Source organism: Salvelinus alpinus, chromosome 6 (assembly GCF_045679555.1).
Source record: "Salvelinus alpinus chromosome 6, SLU_Salpinus.1, whole genome shotgun sequence".
Classification (NCBI taxonomy): domain Eukaryota; kingdom Metazoa; phylum Chordata; class Actinopteri; order Salmoniformes; family Salmonidae; genus Salvelinus; species Salvelinus alpinus.
In genome coordinates this window covers 3,060,534-3,082,704 of record NC_092091.1, presented here as the reverse complement: position 1 = coordinate 3,082,704, position 22,171 = coordinate 3,060,534, and the positions used below count along the sequence as shown (strand labels likewise).

At 46.6% G+C, this 22,171-nt stretch overlaps 1 protein-coding gene across 2 annotated transcripts in view; it reads right to left on the bottom strand.

The window, feature by feature from the left end:
* The window catches only part of ccdc33 (coiled-coil domain containing 33), a 63,782-nt gene that overhangs the window by 26,588 nt on the left and 15,023 nt on the right, over window positions 1-22,171 (bottom strand). For both annotated transcript variants that reach the window (XM_071405144.1, XM_071405142.1), the window contains exons 4-7: window positions 19,037-19,232; window positions 5,290-5,378; window positions 5,049-5,180; window positions 173-257 (exon numbers count right to left, since the gene is read on the bottom strand). In XM_071405144.1, coding sequence (XP_071261245.1) covers window positions 173-257; window positions 5,049-5,180; window positions 5,290-5,378; window positions 19,037-19,232 — 502 coding nt within the window. The remainder of the gene's footprint in view (window positions 1-172; window positions 258-5,048; window positions 5,181-5,289; window positions 5,379-19,036; window positions 19,233-22,171) is intronic.

The window sequence follows — 22,171 nt, the reverse complement described above, 5'->3', positions numbered from 1 at the left end:
TTCCTCTCTGAAAACACTCCTGTCTCACCTGTTGGTTTCATCTTCATCTTCCTCTCTGAAAACACTCCTGTCTCACCTGTTGGTTTCATCTTCATCTTCCTCTCTGAAAACACTCCTGTCTCACCTGTTGGTTTCATCTTCATCTTCCTCTCTGAAAACACTCCTGTCTCACCTGTTGGTTTCACCATCCTCTCTGCATTGTCCTTGCTCTTCTCTGTCAGTGTGTTGTCCAGAAGCTTCTCCATCTTCTCAATGATCTGTAACAAGAGGATACAGGTTCATGTGATCAGATACAGAGGTGTTTTTTAAACATTGTAGCAGACACTCTAATCCAGAGGGTCTTCAACTAAAATAGGGAAAGTAACCTCTATCACAGTGATTGCAGGTCAATAGAGATATCAAAGGGGACACTATGGTGAAGGGATAAGTCGTTTGGTGATCAGTAACCATAGACACTGAGTACCCAAAACATTAGGAACACCTTCCTGATACTGAACCCCCCCTCCCAGACTTCTATTCCAGCCCAGCAAGCCCCTCCAGACTTCTATTCCAGCCCAGCAAACCCCCCCCCCCCCCCAGACTTCTATTCCAGCCCAGCAACGCCCCCCCCAGACTTCTATTCCAGCCCAGCAACCCCCCCCAGACTTCTATTCCAGCCCAGCAAACCCCCCCCCCCCCAGACTTCTATTCCAGCCCAGCAAACCCCCCCCAGACTTCTATTCCAGCCCAGCAACCCCCCCCCCCCAGACTTCTATTCCAGCCCAGCAAACCCCCCCCCCCCAGACTTCTATTCCAGCCCAGCACCCCCCCCCAGACTTCTATTCCAGCCCAGCAAACCCCCCCCCCAGACTTCTATTCCAGCCCAGCAAACCCCCCCCCAGACTTCTATTCCAGCCCAGCAAACCCCCCCCCAGACTTCTATCCTAGCCCAGCAAACCCCCCCCCAGACTTCTATTCCAGCCCAGCAAACCCCCCCCCAGACTTCTATTCTAGCCCAGCAAACCCCCCCCAGACTTCTATTCTAGCCCAGCAAACCCCCCCCCCCAGACTTCTATTCCAGCCCAGCAAACCCCCCCCCCCAGACTTCTATTCCAGCCCAGCAACCCCCCCCAGACTTCTATTCCAGCCCAGCAAACCCCCCCCCCCAGACTTCTATTCCAGCCCAGCAAACCCCCCCCCCCCAGACTTCTATTCCAGCCCAGCAAACCCCCCCCCCAGACTTCTATTCCAGCCCAGCAAACCCCCCCCCCCAGACTTCTATTCCAGCCCAGCAACCCCCCCCCCCCAGACTTCTATTCCAGCCCAGCAACCCCCCCCCCCCCCCCGGACTTCTATTCCAGCCCAGCAAACCCCCCCCCCCAGACTTCTATTCCAGCCCAGCAAACCCCCCCCCCCCAGACTTCTATTCCAGCCCAGCAAACCCCCCCCCCCCAGACTTCTATTCCAGCCCAGCAACCCCCCCCAGACTTCTATTCCAGCCCAGCAAACCCCCCCCCCCAGACTTCTATTCCAGCCCAGCAAACCCCCCCCCCCCAGACTTCTATTCCAGCCCAGCAAACCCCCCCCCCAGACTTCTATTCCAGCCCAGCAAACCCCCCCCCCCCAGACTTCTATTCCAGCCCAGCAAACCCCCCCCCCAGACTTCTATTCCAGCCCAGCAACCCCCCCCCCAGACTTCTATTCCAGCCCAGCAAACCCCCCCCCAGACTTCTATTCCAGCCCAGCAAACCCCCCCCCAGACTTCTATTCTAGCCCAGCAAACCCCCCCCAGACTTCTATTCTAGCCCAGCAAACCCCCCCCCCCCAGACTTCTATTCCAGCCCAGCAAACCCCCCCCCCCCCCCAGACTTCTATTCCAGCCCAGCAACCCCCCCCAGACTTCTATTCCAGCCCAGCAAACCCCCCCCCCCCAGACTTCTATTCCAGCCCAGCAAACCCCCCCCCCCCCCCCAGACATCTATTCCAGCCCAGCAAACCCCCCCCCCCCAGACTTCTATTCCAGCCCAGCAAACCCCCCCCCCCAGACTTCTATTCCAGCCCAGCAACCCCCCCCCCCAGACTTCTATTCCAGCCCAGCAACCCCCCCCCCCAGACTTCTATTCCAGCCCAGCAAACCCCCCCCCCAGACTTCTATTCCAGCCCAGCAACCCCCCCCCCCCAGACTTCTATTCCAGCCCAGCAAACCCCCCCCACAGACTTCTATTCCAGCCCAGCAAACCCCCCCCCCCAGACTTCTATTCCAGCCCAGCAAACCCCCCCCCCCAGACTTCTATTCCAGCCCAGCAAACCCCCCCCCCAGACTTCTATTCCAGCCCAGCAAACCCCCCCCAGACTTCTATTCTAGCCCAGCAAACCCCCCCCCCCAGACTTCTATTCCAGCACAGCAAACCCCCCCCCCCAGACTTCTATTCCAGCCCAGCAACCCCCCCCCCCCAGACTTCTATTCCAGCCCAGCAAACCCCCCCCCCCCAGACTTCTATTCCAGCCCAGCAAACCCCCCCCCCAGACTTCTATTCCAGCCCAGCAAACCCCCCCCCCCAGACTTCTATTCCAGCCCAGCAAACCCCCCCCCCCAGACTTCTATTCCAGCCCAGCAAACCCCCCCCCCCCAGACTTCTATTCCAGCCCAGCAACCCCCCCCCCCCCAGACTTCTATTCCAGCCCAGCAACCCCCCCCCCCCCCGGACTTCTATTCCAGCCCAGCAAACCCCCCCCCCCAGACTTCTATTCCAGCCCAGCAAACCCCCCCCCCCAGACTTCTATTCCAGCCCAGCAAACCCCCCCCCCCAGACTTCTATTCCAGCCCAGCAAACCCCCCCCCCCAGACTTCTATTCCAGCCCAGCAAACCCCCCCCCCAGACTTCTATTCCAGCCCAGCAAACCCCCCCCCCCAGACTTCTATTCCAGCCCAGCAAACCCCCCCCCCCCCAGACTTCTATTCCAGCCCAGCAAACCCCCCCCCCCAGACTTCTATTCCAGCCCAGCAAACCCCCCCCCCCAGACTTCTATTCCAGCCCAGCAACCCCCCCCAGACTTCTATTCCAGCCCAGCAAACCCCCCCCCCCAGACTTCTATTCCAGCCCAGCAAACCCCCCCCCCCAGACTTCTATTCCAGCCCAGCAAACCCCCCCCCCCAGACTTCTATTCCAGCCCAGCAAACCCCCCCCCCCAGACTTCTATTCCAGCCCAGCAACCCCCCCCCCCCAGACTTCTATTCCAGCCCAGTGGATTCGGCTATTTCAGCCACACCCGTTGCTGATAGGTGTATTAAATCGAGCAGACAGCCATGCAATCTCCTTAGACAAACATTGGCAGTAGAATGGCCTTACTGAAGAGCTCAGTGACTTGCAACGTGGCACCGTCATAGGATACCACCTTTCCAACAAGTCAGCTCATCACATTTCTGCTGAAGGCACCTCCGTACCTTCAGGCTCTGATCAGGCCCTACACCCAAACAAGGGCACTGCGTTCATCCACCTCTGGCCTGCTCGCCTCCCTACCTCTGAGGAAGTACAGTTCCCGCTCAGCCCAGTCAAAACTGTTCGCTGCTCTGGCACCCCAATGGTGGAACAAACTCCCTCACGACGCCAGGTCAGCGGAGTCAATCACCACCTTCCGGAGACACCTGAAACCCCACCTCTTTAAGGAATACCTAGGATAGGATAAAGTAATCCTTCTAACCCCCCCCCCCCCCCCCCCCCCTTAAAAGAGTTAGATGCACTATTGTAAAGTGGTTGTTCCACTGGATATCATAAGGTGAATGCACCAATTTGTAAGTCGCTCTGGATAAGAGCGTCTGCTAAATGATTTAAATGTAAATGTAAATGTAGAGCTTCCCTGGTCAACTGTAAGTGCTGTTATTGTGAAGTGGATACGTCCAGGAGCAACAACGGCTCAGCCACGAAGTGGTAGGCCACACAAGCTCACAGAACGGGACCACCGAGTGATGAAACTCAAAAATTACATGGAAACTGGAGATGTTTTTACGTCACTGGTTGAAGGACAACCTGCAGAACACAGTCAGCTGCATTTTGATACGGAAAAAAAACGCAAAACTGTTTTGTCAATCACTCATCAACTATCACTTTGAAATCAATTGCATGAGAGGGGGAGATGAGTCCCCGTCCTGTTACAACAAACACAAATCAGAAACCATATGGAGTCTGGGGAATAATGTGCACATCATTGGTTAGAAGATAATTTGTATAAAACAGCTAGCTACATTTTGAAGGTTTTTTGAAATAACGCTGTAAGTGTAACGCATCAGTGTTTGTTAATTGTTAATTTTCAACTGATCACCGATAATGATGAGACGGCCTATAGGGAGAAGATCAGAGACCTGGCAGTGTGGTGCCAGGACAACAACCTCTCCCTCAATATTAGCAAGACTAAGGAGATGATCGTGGACTACAGGAAAAGGTGGGCCGAACAAGTCCCCATTAACATTGACATGGCTGTAGGGGAGCGGGTCGAGAGTTTCAAGTTCCTTGGTGTCCACATCACCAACGAACTATCATGGTCCAAACACACCAAGACAGTCGTGAAGAGGGCACGACAAAACCTTTTCCCCCTCAGGAGACTGAAAAGATTTGGTATGGGTCCTCAGATCCTCAAAAGGTTCTACAGCTGCACCATCGAGAGTCTCCTGACCAGTTGCATCAATTCCTGGTACGGCAACTGCTCGGCATCTGACTGTAAGGCGCTACAGAGGGTAGTGCGAATGGCCCAGTACATCACTGTGGCCAAGCTTCCTGCCATCTAGGACCTATATAATAGGCGGTGTCAGAGGAAAGCCCATAAAATAGTCAGAGACTCCAGTCACCCTAGTTCTAGAATGTTCTCTCTGCTACCGCACGGCAAGCGGTACCGGAGCGCTAAGTCTAGGACCAAGAGGCTCCTCAATACCTTCTACCCCCAAGCCATAAGACCGATGAACTATTAATTAAATCGCCACCGGACAATTTACACTGACCCTTCCCTCCCTTTTGTACACTGCTGCAGACAGTCCTGTGGTATTGCTGTAGGGTCAGGGGTCAGGGGTTAGGTACCTTCTCCTGCTGTTTAACGGTGGTCTCCAGGCCTGCAGTCTTGGAGACAGTCCTGTGGTATCGCTGTAGGACGGTCTGTTGCTGCTGGTGAGCTCTCTGGAGACGCAGCAACTCCTTTTCACTGTCATTCTTCTGGAAGGGGAAGAGGATGTCAACATCAGAGCCATGAGGGTTTCTTACATAAGGTGACAGCTGGACAAGTACAGAGTATAGAGTTGTGTGTGTCTGTGTGTCTGCTCACCCTGATCAGATCATTCTGTAGTTGTTGTATCTTGTCTCTCTGAGCTGAAGCCTTGCTGCTCTCACTGGCCAGCTTAAACTTCAGAGAGGCTGGAGATACACACACAACACAATCTGTCAACAGACACACAACACAAACTGTCTACACACACAACACAATCTGTCAACAGACACACAACACAATCTGTCTACACACACAACACAATCTGTCAACAGACACACAACACAATCTGTCAACACACACAACACAATCTGTCAACAGACAAACAACACAATCTGTCAACAGACACACAACACAATCTGTCAACAGACACAACACAATCTGTCAACACACACAACACAATCTGTCAACAGACACACAACACAATCTGTCAACAGACAAACAACACAATCTGCCAACAGACACACAACACAATCTGTCAACAGACACAACACAATCTGTCAACAGACACACAATACAATCTGTCAACAGACACACAACACAATCTGTCAACAGACACACAACACAATCTGTCAACAGACAAACAACACAATCTGTCAACAGACACACAACACAATCTGTCAACAGACACAACACAATCTGTCAACAGACACACAATACAATCTGTCAACAGACACACAACACAATCTGTCAACAGACACACAACACAATCTGTCAACAGACAAACAACACAATCTGTCAACAGACACACAACACAATCTGTCAACAGGCACACAACACAATCTGTCAACAGACAAACAACACAATCTGTCAACAGACACACAACACAATCTGTCAACAGACACACAACACAATCTGTCAACAGACAAACAACACAATCTGTCAACAGACACACAACACAATCTGTCAACAGACACACAACACAATCTGTCAACAGACAAACAACACAATCTGTCAACAGACAAACAACACAATCTGTCAACAGACAAACAACACAATCTGTCAACAGACAAACAACACAATCTGTCAACACACACCAAAACACAACATCCAGAACTGTGGCATTTTAAAGTGGCAACATGAAATCTGTACATCTACAGGAAGAACATAACACTTTTATTTACATTTTCTGACAAGCGAGCATTTACATGTGGTCATTTTCATTTTCACGAGAATGTTTGGGAATGACGTACAGTAAAATTCCCTGGCAATATAGAGTGGGAAACAGCCGTGCGTTTGGACAATTAATAGACACTGCAGTAAATAAAACCTAATAAAAACATATACGCAGACCGGTGAGCCAATCAGAGCTACGGAAGGCCTATATGCTAATAAAACATTTGCCACACAGGCCTGCTATTATTGACTTTGAACTGGACTGTGTGTTTACAGGCAGTAGTAACAGCTTTTGACATTCTTGATCATAGTCTGCTGCTGGAAAAACATGTGTGTTATGGCTTTACACCCCCTGCTATAATGTGGATAAAGAGTTACCTGTCTAACAGAACACAGAGGGTTCTTTAATGGAAGCCTCTCAAATATAATCCAGTTAGAATCAGGAATTCCCCAGGGCAGCTGTCTAGGCCCCTTGCTTTTAATTTTTTTTACTAACGACATGCCACTGACTTTGAGTAAAGCCAGAGTGTCTATGTATACGGATGACTCAACACTATACAGATCAGCTACTGCAGAGACTGAAATGACTGCAACACTTAACAAAGAGCTGCAGTTAGTTTCAGAATGGGTGGCAAGGAATAAGTTAGTCCTAAATATTTATAAAACTAAAAGCATTGTATTTGGAACAAAAAACTCACTAAACCCTAAACCTCAACTAAATCTTGTAATAAATCATGTGGAAATTGAGTAGGTTGAGGAGACTAAACTGCTTGGAGTAACACTAGATTGTAAACTGTCATGGTCAAAACATATTGATGCAGTAGTAGCTAAGATGGGGATAATAATATAATTATTATAATTATAAGTGCTGCTCTGCCTTCTTAATAACAACACTATCAACAAGGCAGGTCCTACAGGCCCTAGTTTCTACCTTCTTAACAACACTATCAACAAGGCAGGTCCTACAGGCCCTAGTTTCTACCTTCTTAACAACACTATCAACAAGGCAGGTCCTACAGGCCCTAGTTTCTACCTTCTTCACAACACTATCAACAAGGCAGGTCCTACAGGCCCTAGTTTCTACCTTCTTAACAGCACTGTCAACAAGGCAGGTCCTACAGGCCCTAGTTTCTATCTTCTTAACAACACTATCAACAAGGCAGGTCCTACAGGCCCTAGTTTCTACCTTCTTAACAACACTATCAACAAGGCAGGTCCTACAGGCCCTAGTTTCTACCTTCTTAACAACACTATCAACAAGGCAGGTCCTACAGGCCCTAGTTTCTACCTTCTTAACAACACTATCAACAAGGCAGGTCCTACAGGCCCTAGTTTCTACCTTCTTAACAACACTATCAACAAGGCAGGTCCTACAGGCCCTAGTTTCTACCTTCTTAACAACACTATCAACAAGGCAGGTCCTACAGGCCCTAGTTTCTACCTTCTTAACAAGACTATCAACAAGGCAGGTCCTACAGGCCCTAGTTTCTACCTTCTTAACAACACTATCAACAAGGCAGGTCCTACAGGCCCTAATTTCTACCTTCTTCACAACACTATCAACAAGGCAGGTCCTACAGGCCCTAGTTTCTACCTTCTTAACAACACTATCAACAAGGCAGGTCCTACAGGCCCTAGTTTCTACCTTCTTAACAGCACTATCAACAAGGCAGGTCCTACAGGCCCTAGTTTCTACCTTCTTAACAGCACTATCAACAAGGCAGGTCCTACAGGCCCTAGTTTCTACCTTCTTAACAGCACTATCAACAAGGCAGGTCCTACAGGCCCTAGTTTCTACCTTCTTAACAACACTATCAACAAGGCAGGTCCTACAGGCCCTAGTTTCTACCTTCTTAACAACACTATCAACAAGGCAGGTCCTACAGGCCCTAGTTTCTACCTTCTTAACAACACTATCAACAAGGCAGGTCCTACAGGCCCTAGTTTCTACCTTCTTAACAACACTATCAACAAGGCAGGTCCTACAGGCCCTAGTTTCTACCTTCTTCACAACACTATCAACAAGGCAGGTCCTACAGGCCCTAGTTTCTACCTTCTTCACAACACTATCAACAAGGCAGGTCCTACAGGCCCTAGTTTCTACCTTCTTAACAACACTATCAACAAGGCAGGTCCTACAGGCCCTAGTTTCTACCTTCTTAACAAGACTATCAACAAGGCAGGTCCTACAGGCCCTAGTTTCTACCTTCTTAACAACACTATCAACAAGGCAGATCCTACAGGCCCTAATTTCTACCTTCTTCACAACACTATCAACAAGGCAGGTCCTACAGGCCCTAGTTTCTACCTTCTTAACAACACTATCAACAAGGCAGGTCCTACAGGCCCTAGTTTCTACCTTCTTAACAGCACTATCAACAAGGCAGGTCCTACAGGCCCTAGTTTCTACCTTCTTAACAGCACTATCAACAAGGCAGGTCCTACAGGCCCTAGTTTCTACCTTCTTAACAGCACTATCAACAAGGCAGGTCCTACAGGCCCTAGTTTCTACCTTCTTAACAACACTATCAACAAGGCAGGTCCTACAGGCCCTAGTTTCTACCTTCTTAACAACACTATCAACAAGGCAGGTCCTACAGGCCCTAGTTTCTACCTTCTTAACAACACTATCAACAAGGCAGGTCCTACAGGCCCTAGTTTCTACCTTCTTAACAACACTATCAACAAGGCAGGTCCTACAGGCCCTAGTTTCTACCTTCTTAACCTGTTGAGGACCAGGGGGTGCTATTTTCACTTTTGGTGAAAATCGTATGATTTTTAAACGGCCTCGTACTCAATTCTTGCTCGTACAATATCTATATTATTATTACTATTGGATAGAAAACAGTCTCTAGTTTCTAAAAACGTTTGAATTATTTCTCTAAGTGAAACAGAACTCCTTTTACAGACCATTTCCTAACCGGAAGTGAGATTTCCAAAAGCGAACTCTCTCTTCAAGAGCTTGTCTATAAAAGGGCATGTCACTTATGACTGTAGAAACACGTCATACGCCTTCGCCTGGGTGTCATGCGGAAGTGAGAGAAGAAATCACTTGATTATCTCGTTCAGGGACTGAACACAACCTCTTGGACTGAGACGTGCGCACTTTTTTTTCCCCCCTGGGCGCGAAGTAGGACCTGTACTCGGCTCATGGAAGAACCTTTTTAAAGGTGAATATGATCTCTGGCTTCGATTTTCTTTGATACATGTCACAATATCATCCTAAAGTATGTTTTTTCAATATAGTTTAATTATATTATTGAAATTTATTCTGGACTTTAGACGTGATGCGACGCAAGAATTGGTTCAAGAATGAGAGGTTAGCATCGCACGGCAAGTGTGCTTGCTAATTCAAGAGGGAAATTGTTCGTTCTGGATCGAAATAAAGACGTTTCTGAACAAAGGACCCCTTGGAGAACATTCTGATGGAAGATCAACAAAGATAAGGACCCAATTTGGGATGCTTTTTCATATATCTGTCGAACTGTGCTAACGCTACCGTTTGACTAGAATCAATGCTGCTGTGTGCTAGCTATTGTAGTAAGCTAATATAACGATATATTGTGTTTTCGCTGTAAAACACTTCAACAATCGGAAATATTGTCTGTATTCACAAGATATTTGTCTTTCATTAGCTATCCACCATATATTTGTCTGAAATGTTTTATGATGTGTAATTAGGTAGTTGACGTTGGTGTCTGTATTTTCTCTGGCTACTCCCGTGCGATTTCTGACTGTAGCTATGATGGTAGCAGTAATGTAAAACTGATTTATAGCTAAAATATGCAATTTTTTTGAACAAAACATAGATTTATTGTGTAACATGTTATAGGACTGTCATCTGAGGTAGTTTTTTCTAGGTTATTTAGGTTGGTTCTAGGTTAGTTAGGTTGGCTTGTGCATGCTACCTGCAGCCTACTTGTGCTGTGAAAAATGTCTGTCTGTCTTTTTTTATTTGGTGGTGACCTAACATAAATATATGTGGTGTTTTCTCTGTAAAACATTAAAAAAATCGGACATGTTGGCTGGATTGACAAGATGTTTATCTTTCAAATGCTGTATTGGACTTGTTAATGTGTGAAAGTTAAATATTTCAAAGAAATATTTGAATATTTGAATTTGCCGCTCTGCCTTTTCAATGGAATGTGGGAGGAGTGCCGCTAGCGGAACCCCTGGCCTAAACAGGTTTTAACAACACTATCAACAAGGCAGGTCCTACAGGCCCTAGTTTTGTCACACATGGACTACTGTTCAGTCGTGTGGTCAGGTGCCACAAAAAAAGACTGAGGAAAATTACAATTGCTCAGAACAGGGCAGCACGGCTGGACCTTGATGGACACAGAGAGCTAATATTAATAATATGCATGTCAATCTCTCCTGGCTGAAAGTGGACACCCATGCATACCTCACAAGACATGCCACCAGAGGTCTGTTTAAACTACTAACACACAGCTCAGACACCCATGCATACCCCACAAGACATGTCACAAGAGCTTTTCACAGTCCCCAAGTACAGAACAGACGATGGGAGGCACACAGTACTACATAGAGCCATGACTACATGGAACTATATTCAACATCAGGTAACTGATGCAGCAGTAGAATCAGATTTAAAAACAGGTAAAAATACACCTTATGGAACAGCGGGGACTGTGAAGGCCTCACACACACACACACACACACACACACACACTATACATACACATGGATTTAGTACTGTAGATATGTGGTAGTGGTGGAGTAGAGGCCTGAGGGACAGTGTGTTGTGAATATATTGTAATGTTTTAAAATTGTTTAAACTGCCTTAATTTTGCTGGACCCCAGGAAGAGTAGCTGCTGCCTTGGCAGGAACTAACGGGGATCCATAATAAACCCCAGGAAGAGTAGCTGCTGCCTTGGCAGGAACTAACGGGGATCCATAATAAACCCCAGGAAGAGTAGCTGCTGCCTTGGCAACAGGAACTAATGATGATCCATAATAAACCCCAGGAAGAGTAGCTGCTGCCTTGGCAGGAACTAATGGGGATCCATAATAAACCCCAGGAAGAGTAGCTGCTGCCTTGGCAACAGGAACTAATGGGGATCCATAATAAACCCCAGGAAGAGTAGCTGCTGCCTTGGCAACAGGAACTAATGATGATCCATAATAAACCCCAGGAAGAGTAGCTGCTGCCTTGGCAGGAACTAATGGGGATCCATAATAAACCCCAGGAAGAGTAGCTGCTGTCTTGACAGGAACTAATGGGGATCCATAATAAACCCCAGGAAGAGTAGCTGCTGCCTTGGCAGGAACTAATGGGGATCCATAATAAACCCCAGGAAGAGTAGCTGCTGCTTTGGCAGGAACTAATGGGGATCCATAATAAACCCCAGGAAGAGTAGCTGCTGCCTTGGCAGGAACTAATGGGGATCCATAATAAACCCCAGGAAGAGTAGCTGCTGCCTTGGCAGGAACTAATGGGGATCCATAATAAACCCCAGGAAGAGTAGCTGCTGCCTTGACAGGAACTAATGATGATCCATAATAAACCCCAGGAAGAGTAGCTGCTGCCTTGACAGGAACTAATGAGGATCCATAATAAACCCCAGGAAGAGTAGCTGCTGCCTTGGCAGGAACTAATGGGGATCCATAATAAACCCCAGGAAGAGTAGCTGCTGCCTTGACAGGAACTAATGATGATCCATAATAAACCCCAGGAAGAGTAGCTGCTGCCTTGACAGGAACTAATGGGGATCCATAATAAACCCCAGGAAGAGTAGCTGCTGCCTTGGCAGGAACTAATGGGGATCCATAATAAACCCCAGGAAGAGTAGCTGCTGCCTTGACAGGAACTAATGATCATCCATAATAAACCCCAGGAAGAGTAGCTGCTGCCTTGGCAGGAACTAATGGGGATCCATAATAAACCCCAGGAAGAGTAGCTGCTGCCTTGACAGGAACTAATGGGGATCCATCATAAACCCCAGGAAGAGTAGCTGCTGCCTTGGCAGGAACTAATGATGATCCATAATAAACCCCAGGAAGAGTAGCTGCTGCCTTGACAGGAACTAATGGGGATCCATCATAAACCCCAGGAAGAGTAGCTGCTGCCTTGGCAGGAACTAATGATGATCCATAATAAACCCCAGGAAGAGTAGCTGCTGCCTTGGCAGGAACTAATGGGGATCCATAATAAACCCCAGGAAGAGTAGCTGCTGCCTTGGCAGGAACTAATGATGATCCATAATAAACCCCAGGAAGAGTAGCTGCTGCCTTGACAGGAACTAATGGGGATCCATAATAAACCCCAGGAAGAGTAGCTGCTGCCTTGACAGGAACTAATGGGGATCCATCATAAACCCCAGGAAGAGTAGCTGCTGCCTTGGCAGGAACTAATGATGATCCATAATAAACCCCAGGAAGAGTAGCTGCTGCCTTGGCAGGAACTAATGATGATCCATAATAAACCCCAGGAAGAGTAGCTGCTGCCTTGACAGGAACTAATGGGGATCCATAATAAACCCCAGGAAGAGTAGCTGCTGCCTTGACAGGAACTAATGATGATCCATAATAAACCCCAGGAAGAGTAGCTGCTGCCTTGACAGGAACTAATGAGGATCCATAATAAACCCCAGGAAGAGTAGCTGCTGCCTTGGCAGGAACTAATGGGGATCCATAATAAACCCCAGGAAGAGTAGCTGCTGCCTTGACAGGAACTAATGATGATCCATAATAAACCCCAGGAAGAGTAGCTGCTGCCTTGACAGGAACTAATGGGGATCCATAATAAACCCCAGGAAGAGTAGCTGCTGCCTTGGCAGGAACTAATGGGGATCCATAATAAACCCCAGGAAGAGTAGCTGCTGCCTTGACAGGAACTAATGATCATCCATAATAAACCCCAGGAAGAGTAGCTGCTGCCTTGGCAGGAACTAATGGGGATCCATAATAAACCCCAGGAAGAGTAGCTGCTGCCTTGACAGGAACTAATGGGGATCCATCATAAACCCCAGGAAGAGTAGCTGCTGCCTTGGCAGGAACTAATGATGATCCATAATAAACCCCAGGAAGAGTAGCTGCTGCCTTGACAGGAACTAATGGGGATCCATCATAAACCCCAGGAAGAGTAGCTGCTGCCTTGGCAGGAACTAATGATGATCCATAATAAACCCCAGGAAGAGTAGCTGCTGCCTTGACAGGAACTAATGGGGATCCATCATAAACCCCAGGAAGAGTAGCTGCTGCCTTGGCAGGAACTAATGATGATCCATAATAAACCCCAGGAAGAGTAGCTGCTGCCTTGGCAGGAACTAATGGGGATCCATAATAAACCCCAGGAAGAGTAGCTGCTGCCTTGGCAGGAACTAATGATGATCCATAATAAACCCCAGGAAGAGTAGCTGCTGCCTTGACAGGAACTAATGGGGATCCATAATAAACCCCAGGAAGAGTAGCTGCTGCCTTGACAGGAACTAATGGGGATCCATCATAAACCCCAGGAAGAGTAGCTGCTGCCTTGGCAGGAACTAATGATGATCCATAATAAACCCCAGGAAGAGTAGCTGCTGCCTTGGCAGGAACTAATGATGATCCATAATAAACCCCAGGAAGAGTAGCTGCTGCCTTGACAGGAACTAATGGGGATCCATAATAAACCCCAGGAAGAGTAGCTGCTGCCTTGGCAGGAACTAATGATGATCCATAATAAACCCCAGGAAGAGTAGCTGCTGCCAGTATTGATCAAACCACTATGACAAGGTGGGATGTCTTTCCCTATATGCACATCAACAACAACAAGACCAACAACTAATGCTAGCCAGAGCTAGATGACCTAATATCTATATAGGGAACATTAGATAAACCCTCTCAATCGTTTTCAGCTAGTTGGCCATCAACATTGAATCAAATCAAATCAAAGTTTATTTGTCACGTGCGCTGAATACAACAGGTGTAGTAGACCTTACAGTGAACTGATAAATGATGGTGAATAGTAGACCTCACAGTGAACTGATAAATGATGGTGAATAGTAGCCCTCACAGTGAACTGATAAATGATGGTGAATAGTAGACCTCACAGTGAACTGATAAATGATGTTGAATAGTAGACCTTACAGTGAACTGATAAATGATGGTGAATAGTAGACCTCACAGTGAACTGATAAATGATGGGGAATAGTAGCCCTCACAGTGAACTGATAAATGATGGGGAATAGTAGCCCTCACAGTGAACTGATAAATGATGGTGAATAGTAGACCTCACAGTGAACTGATAAATGATGGTGAATAGTAGACATTACAGTGAACTGATAAATGATGGTGAATAGTAGACCTCACAGTGAACTGATAAATGATGGGGAATAGTAGCCCTCACAGTGAACTGATAAATGATGGTGAATAGTAGCCCTCACAGTGAACTGATAAATGATGGTGAATAGTAGACCTCACAGTGAACTGATAAATGATGGTGAATAGTAGACCTCACAGTGAACTGATAAATGATGGTGAATAGTAGACCTCACAGTGAACTGATAAATGATGGTGAAAAGTAGACCTCACAGTGAACTGATAAATGATGGTGAATAGTGGCCCTCACAGTGAACTGATAAATGATGGTGAATAGTAGACCTCACAGTGAACTGATAAATGATGGTGAATAGTAGACCTCACAGTGAACTGATAAATTATGGTGAATAGTAGACCTCACAGTGAACTGATAAATGATGGTGAATAGTAGACCTCACAGTGAACTGATACATGATGGTGAATAGTAGACCTCACAGTGAACTGATAAATGATGGTGAATAGTGGCCCTCACAGTGAACTGATAAATGATGGTGAATAGTAGACCTCACAGTGAACTGATAAATGATGGTGAAAAGTAGACCTCAAAGTGAACTGATACATGATGGTGAATAGTAGACCTCACAGTGAACTGATAAATGATGGTGAATAGTAGACCTCACAGTGAACTGATAAATGATGGTGAATAGTAGACCTCACAGTGAACTGATACATGATGGTGAATAGTAGACCTCACAGTGAACTGATAAATGATGGGGAATAGTAGACCTCACAGTGAACTGATACATGATGGTGAATAGTAGACCTCACAGTGAACTGATAAATGATGGGGAATAGTAGACCTCACAGTGAACTGATAAATGATGGGGAATAGTAGACCTCACAGTGAACTGATAAATGATGGTGAATAGTAGACCTCACAGTGAACTGATAAATGATGGGGAATAGTAGACCTCACAGTGAACTGATAAATGATGGTGAATAGTAGCCCTCACAGTGAACTGATAAATGATGGTGAATAGTAGCCTTCACAGTGAACTGATAAATGATGGTGAATAGTAGACCTCACAGTGAACTGATAAATGATGGGGAATAGTAGACCTCACAGTGAACTGATAAATGATGGTGAATAGTAGACCTCACAGTGAACTGATAAATGATGGGGAATAGTAGACCTCACAGTGAACTGATAAATGATGGTGAATAGTAGACCTCACAGTGAACTGATAAATGATGGTGAATAGTAGACCTCACAGTGAACTGATAAATGATGGTGAATAGTAGACCTCACAGTGAACTGATAAATGATGGTGAATAGTAGCCCTCACAGTGAACTGATAAATGATGGTGAATAGTAGACCTCACAGTGAACTGATAAATGATGGTGAATAGTAGCCTTCACAGTGAACTGATAAATGATGGTGAATAGTAGCCTTCACAGTGAACTGATAAATGATGGTGAATAGTAGCCCTCACAGTGAACTGATAAATGATGGTGAATAGTAGCCCTCACAGTGAACTGATAAATGATGGGGAATAGTAGACCTCACAGTGAACTGATAAATGATGGTGAATAGTAGCCTTCACAGTGAACTGATAAATGATGGTGAATAGTAGCCTTCACAGTGAACTGATAAATGATGGTGAATAGTAGCCCTCACAGTGAACTGATAAATGATGGTGAATAGTAGACCTCACAGTGAACTGATAAATGATGGTGAATAGTAGCCTTCACAGTGAACTGATAAATGATGGTGAATAGTAGCCTTCACAGTGAACTGATAAATGATGGTGAATAGTAGCCTTCACAGTGAACTGATAAATGATGGTGAATAGTAGCCTTCACAGTGAACTGATAAATGATGGTGAATAGTAGCCCTCACAGTGAACTGATAAATGATGGTGAATAGTAGCCTTCACAGTGAACTGATAAATGATGGTGAATAGTAGCCTTCACAGTGAACTGATAAATGATGGTGAATAGTAGCCCTCACAGTGAACTGATAAATGATGGTGAATAGTAGCCTTCACAGTGAACTGATAAATGATGGTGAATAGTAGCCTTCACAGTGAACTGATAAATGATGGTGAATAGTAGCCCTCACAGTGAACTGATAAATGATGGTGAATAGTAGCCTTCACAGTGAACTGATAAATGATGGTGAATAGTAGCCTTCACAGTGAACTGATAAATGATGGTGAATAGTAGCCCTCACAGTGAACTGATAAATGATGGTGAATAGTAGCCTTCACAGTGAACTGATAAATGATGGTGAATAGTAGACCTCACAGTGAACTGATAAATGATGGTGAATAGTAGACCTCACAGTGAACTGATAAATGATGGTGAATAGTAGACCTCACAGTGAACTGATAAATGATGGTGAATAGTAGCCTTCACAGTGAACTGATAAATGATGGTGAATAGTAGCCCTCACAGTGAACTGATAAATGATGGTGAATAGTAGACCTCACAGTGAACTGATAAATGATGGTGAATAGTAGCCCTCACAGTGAACTGATAAATGATGGTGAATAGTAGACTACTCGTCATTCTGCAGCTATAGATATTATGATTGTCTGCTTGTTTCATATCTGCAAAGTAGTTAAAACGTTGTCAGTTCCACGTTAACATTCAAAAGGAGTTTCTGTTGAGTCCCTGTCAGAGCAGATCAACAGGACATCTCCAAAGCTGCTGTTTGATCTAAAGTAGCACTATCAATTTCAAAGGCTTCCTAAAGCCGGGACAGATTTCATCAAATGTCAAGACTGAGAAGCACATTACAAAAATACTGAATAAATCCTTATTATCGAAGCCCACTGACTGACTGCTACACAAATTACTTCCCTATGTATGGGCACAAATGTAGTGCACTATATAGGGAATAGGGCTCTGGTCTAAAGTAGTGCACTATATAGGGAATAGGGTGCCATAGGGCTCTGGTCTAAAGTAGTGCACTATATAGGGAATAGGGTGCCATAGGGCCCTGGTCTAAAGTAGTGCACTATATAGGGAATAGGGCCCTGGTCTAAAGTAGTGCACTATATAGGGAATAGGGTTCCATAGGGCTCTGATCTAAAGTAGTGCACTATATAGGGAATAGGGCCCTGGTCTAAAGTAGTGCACTATATAGGGAATAGGGTGCCATAGGGCTCTGATCTAAAGTAGTGCACTATATAGGGAATAGGGCTCTGGTCTAAAGTAGTGCACTATATAGGGAATAGGGTGCCATAGGGCTCTGATCTAAAGTAGTGCACTATATAGGGAATAGGGTTCCGGTCTAAAGTAGTGCACTATATAGGGAATAGGGTTATATAGGGCTCTGGTCTAAACATTTACATTTAAGTCATTTAGCAGACGCTCTTATCCAGAGCGACTTAAAAATTGGAAAGTTCATACATATTCATCCTGGTCCCCCCGTGGGGAATGAACCCACAACCCTGGCGTTGCAAGCGCCATGCTCTACCAACTGAGCCACACGGGACCACTAAAGTAGTGCACTATATAGGGAATAGGGTTCTATAGGGCTCTGGTCTAAAGTAGTGCACTATATAGGGAATAGGGTTCTATAGGGTCTGGTCTAAAGTAGTGCACTATATAGGGAATAGGGCTCTGGTCTAAAGTAGTGCACTATATAGGGAATAGGGCTCTGGTCTAAAGTAGTGCACTATATAGGGAATAGGGTGCCATTTGGGACGCTTGTTAGGAAGGGAATAGAACTGGTGTTTGTGCTTTGATGGCCTCACACGGTCTTTTGAAGCATCCCTCCGTGAAGCGTGTGTGTGTGTGTGTGTGTGTGTGTGTGTGTGTGTGTGTGTGTGTGTGTGTGTGTGTGTGTGTGTGTGTGTGTGTGTGTGTGTGTGTGTGTGTGTGTGTGTGTCCTTCCAGTCAGTCGTCCTTTAGTGAGGGTTACAGACTGTCCTTCAGATGATAAGCACAGCGGCTGGCCATCCCTTATCGAAACCCAGGCCTCGACGTGTGTGTGTGTGTGTGTGTGCGTGTGCGTGTGCGGGAGCGTGTGCGTGAGTGTGTGTGTGAGTGCACACCCATGGCCTCAGTGAGCTTATCAGAGCCCTGACAGGGTAATGAGGATTAGCAACAACAGACAGACCCACAGAGGATCAGTTTACCTCACAACTTCACGACAAATTAAACTTTACAACTTCTCAAGAAATAAACCTGCCTGCTGCCATAACAACCAGAAGTTATTGAGACTGTTAGCTGGAAAGTAAACGTTCTTGGCACTCGCATAAATAATTAAAAATGGGACCATTTCCTCTACATTGGGACCAGTTGCTGGACTGAACAGGGTGGAAAGACTATATCTAAGTGCAGAGGGAAGTTGGGGTCAGCGTGATAGTGTGATGCTCGTGTGTTTACATAGTATTATTACGTAATAAAGGGTGTACCTATCCGGTCAGCGATCTCTGCCTTGGTCATGACGCCTACATCAATGTCGTCCAGTAGGTGGCGTCCTAGGTCCTGGTGCAGCGTGAGGTCACTGCGGAGTTGGCTGTTGTCCGTCCCCAAGGTTACCAGCTGGGTCCTCAGGGCTATGATGTCATCCGCCATCTTACGCATCGCTGTCCGGTAGTTCTCCACTTCCTAGGGGACAGAGAAAGGTAGGATAGACAGACCGGTAGTTCTCCACTTCCTAGGGGACAGAGAAAGGTAGGACAGACAGACCGGTAGTTCTCCACTTCCTAGGGGACAGAGAAAGGTAGGATAGACAGACCGGTAGTTCTCCACTTCCTAGGGGACAGAGAAAGGTAGGATAGACAGACCGGTAGTTCTCCACTTCCTAGGGGACAGAGAAAGGTAGGATAGACAGACCGGTAGTTCTCCACTTCCTAGGGGACAGAGAAAGGTAGGACAGACAGACCGGTAGTTCTCCACTTCCTAGGGGACAGAGAAAGGTAGGACAGACAGACCGGTAGTTCTCCACTTCCTAGGGGACAGAGAAAGGTAGGACAGACAGACCGGTAGTTCTCCACTTCCTAGGGGACAGAGAAAGGTAGGACAGACAGACCGGTAGTAACGGAGAGGTTTAGGAACAGTGATGGGGGATAGAAAAACAGGCAAGGGGGGGACAGAGAAACAGGAAGGGGGGGACAGAGAAACAGGAAGGAGGGGACAGCAAAACAGGAACGGGGGGACAGCGAAACAGGAACGGGGGGACAGAGAAACAGGCAGGGGGGGACAGAGAAACAGGAAGGGGGGGACAGAGAAACAGGAAGGGGGGGGACAGCAAAACAGGCAGGGGGGGACAGAGAAACAGGAAGGGGGGGGACAGCAAAACAGGAACGGGGGGACAGCGAAACAGGCAGGGGGGACAGAGAAACAGGAAGGGGGGGACAGAGAAACAGGAAGGGGGGGACAGAGAAACAGGAAGGGGGGGACAGCAAAACAGGAACGGGGGGACAGCGAAACAGGCAGGGGGGACAGAGAAACAGGAAGGGGGGACAGAGAAACAGGAAGGGGGGGACAGAGAAACAGGAAGGGGGGGGACAGCGAAACAGGAATGCGGGGGACAGATGTGTAGTAGCAGTGATGACACCAACTCATCATAACGTTCAGATACTGTGATGTCAGCAGGGGTCTTCACCATATTCTGGTCCTCTATATATACTGAACAAAAACATAAACACAACATGTAAAGTGTTGGTCCCGTGTTTCATGAGCTGAAATAAAAGATCCCTGTAATGTTCCAGATACACAATACGCTCATTTCTCTCAAATTGTGTGCACAAATTGTTAGTGAGCATTTCTCCTTTGCCAAGATAATCCAAGATAATCCATCCACTTTACAGGTGTGGCATATCAAGAAGCTGATTAAGCAGCATGGTCATTACACAGGTGCACCTTGTGCTGGGGACAATAAAAGGCCACTCTAAAATGTGTAGTTTTGTCACACAACACAACGCCACAGATGTCTCAAGTTTTGAGTGACCTGCTGACTGCAGGAATGACCACCAAAGCTGTTGCCAGATAATTTAATGTTGATTTCTCTAAAATAAGCCGCTTCCAACGTTGTTTTAGAGGATTTGGCAGTACATCCAACCGGCCTCACAACCGCAGGCCACGTGTATGGCGTCGTGTGGGCGAGCGGTTTGATGATGTCAACGTTGTGAGCAGAGTGCCCCATAGTGGGGGTGGGGTTATGGTGTGGGCAGGCATAAGCTACAGACAACGAACACAGTTGCATTTTATCAATGGCAATTTGAATAGACAGAGACACTGTTACTAGATCCTGAGGCCGTTCATCCTCCTCCATCACCTCATGTTTCAGCATGATAATACACAGCCCCACGCCCCAAGGATCTGTACACAATTCCTGGAAGCTGAAAATGTCTCAGTTCTCAAACTTAATCCACACTTGTCATCTATAGTTTGGAAGGGGGTCAACTCTTACAAGAGCAGCAAGTATATTTTTGGATTCAATAAGTCACTGTTGGTATTGTCAAATTGCTAGAACATAGTGTTCTATTTTGCCTAGTTTTCTCAGTACTTGTGGCTGTCGTTGAGGACGTGGATTAGTTTCAGGCCTATTTGTGTAACAGTTTTGCTCATTTGTGGGCGCGTTGCGTTGTTGGGGGTGTGTTCTTCACCTCTCTCAGCCAATCCGAAAACAGTGCTGGGAGATGTGCTCTTCACCTCTGATAGGCATTTAGTACTTCAGGCGCCCCAGTTTTTTCAGCTGTATTGTCAAGAAGCGGTGTTGTCTGAAAACAAAGACGGTTCTGCCGAGTTGTTAGAGGAAGGCTCTCACTCGAGTATCTAGTTTACAGATTATCTAATTTTGCTCTTTTGTAGCTTTGGCAACTATGTGTGTGTTTTCTAGACCTGTTCGCTCCTCTCCCTGTAGGTTATACAAACGCTCCCCCCCCCCCTTGGCTGCAACCCTTATATTTTAGTGTACCCTACGCGCACAACCCATGTGGAATACAGAGTATTCCCGGCTGCATTTGGAACTGCCGATCTGGTACAATAAGGCTGATCTCAGTTCCTTTCAGCCTATGCTGTCCTTCAGTCCTTAGACTTTCTGGCCCTGACGGGGACATGTATTACCTCAGAGAACATTGCTACTCCAGCTGCTCTGTCTTCATCTGACTATGTGTTCTCTCATAGTCCCGGAGCATCTGGTTGTCGCAGTGGTGGCACAGAGCTACTCCTTTCTCCTACATGGAGATTTTCTCTTTTCTCCCTCTCTCACCTGTCCATCTCCTCAATTTAATTCCTTGCTGTCACTGTCACTTGTCCAGTCAAACGGAACATTGTTGTCATCTATCGCCCACCAGGTGCCCTTGGAGAGTTCCTCAATGAGCTTGAGACCGTGATAAGCTAATTTCACTACGATGGCTCACCACTCATCGTACTGGGTGACTTCAATTAATTTCCCTTTCCTCTTCTCTCTATACACCAAGTCACTCAGCTCCGTCATATCCCCACATGGTCTCTCCTATCATTTCTATGCGGATGCCACTTAACTACTTTTCTCCTTCCCCGCTTCTGACACCCAGGTGGCAACATGCATCTCTGCGTGC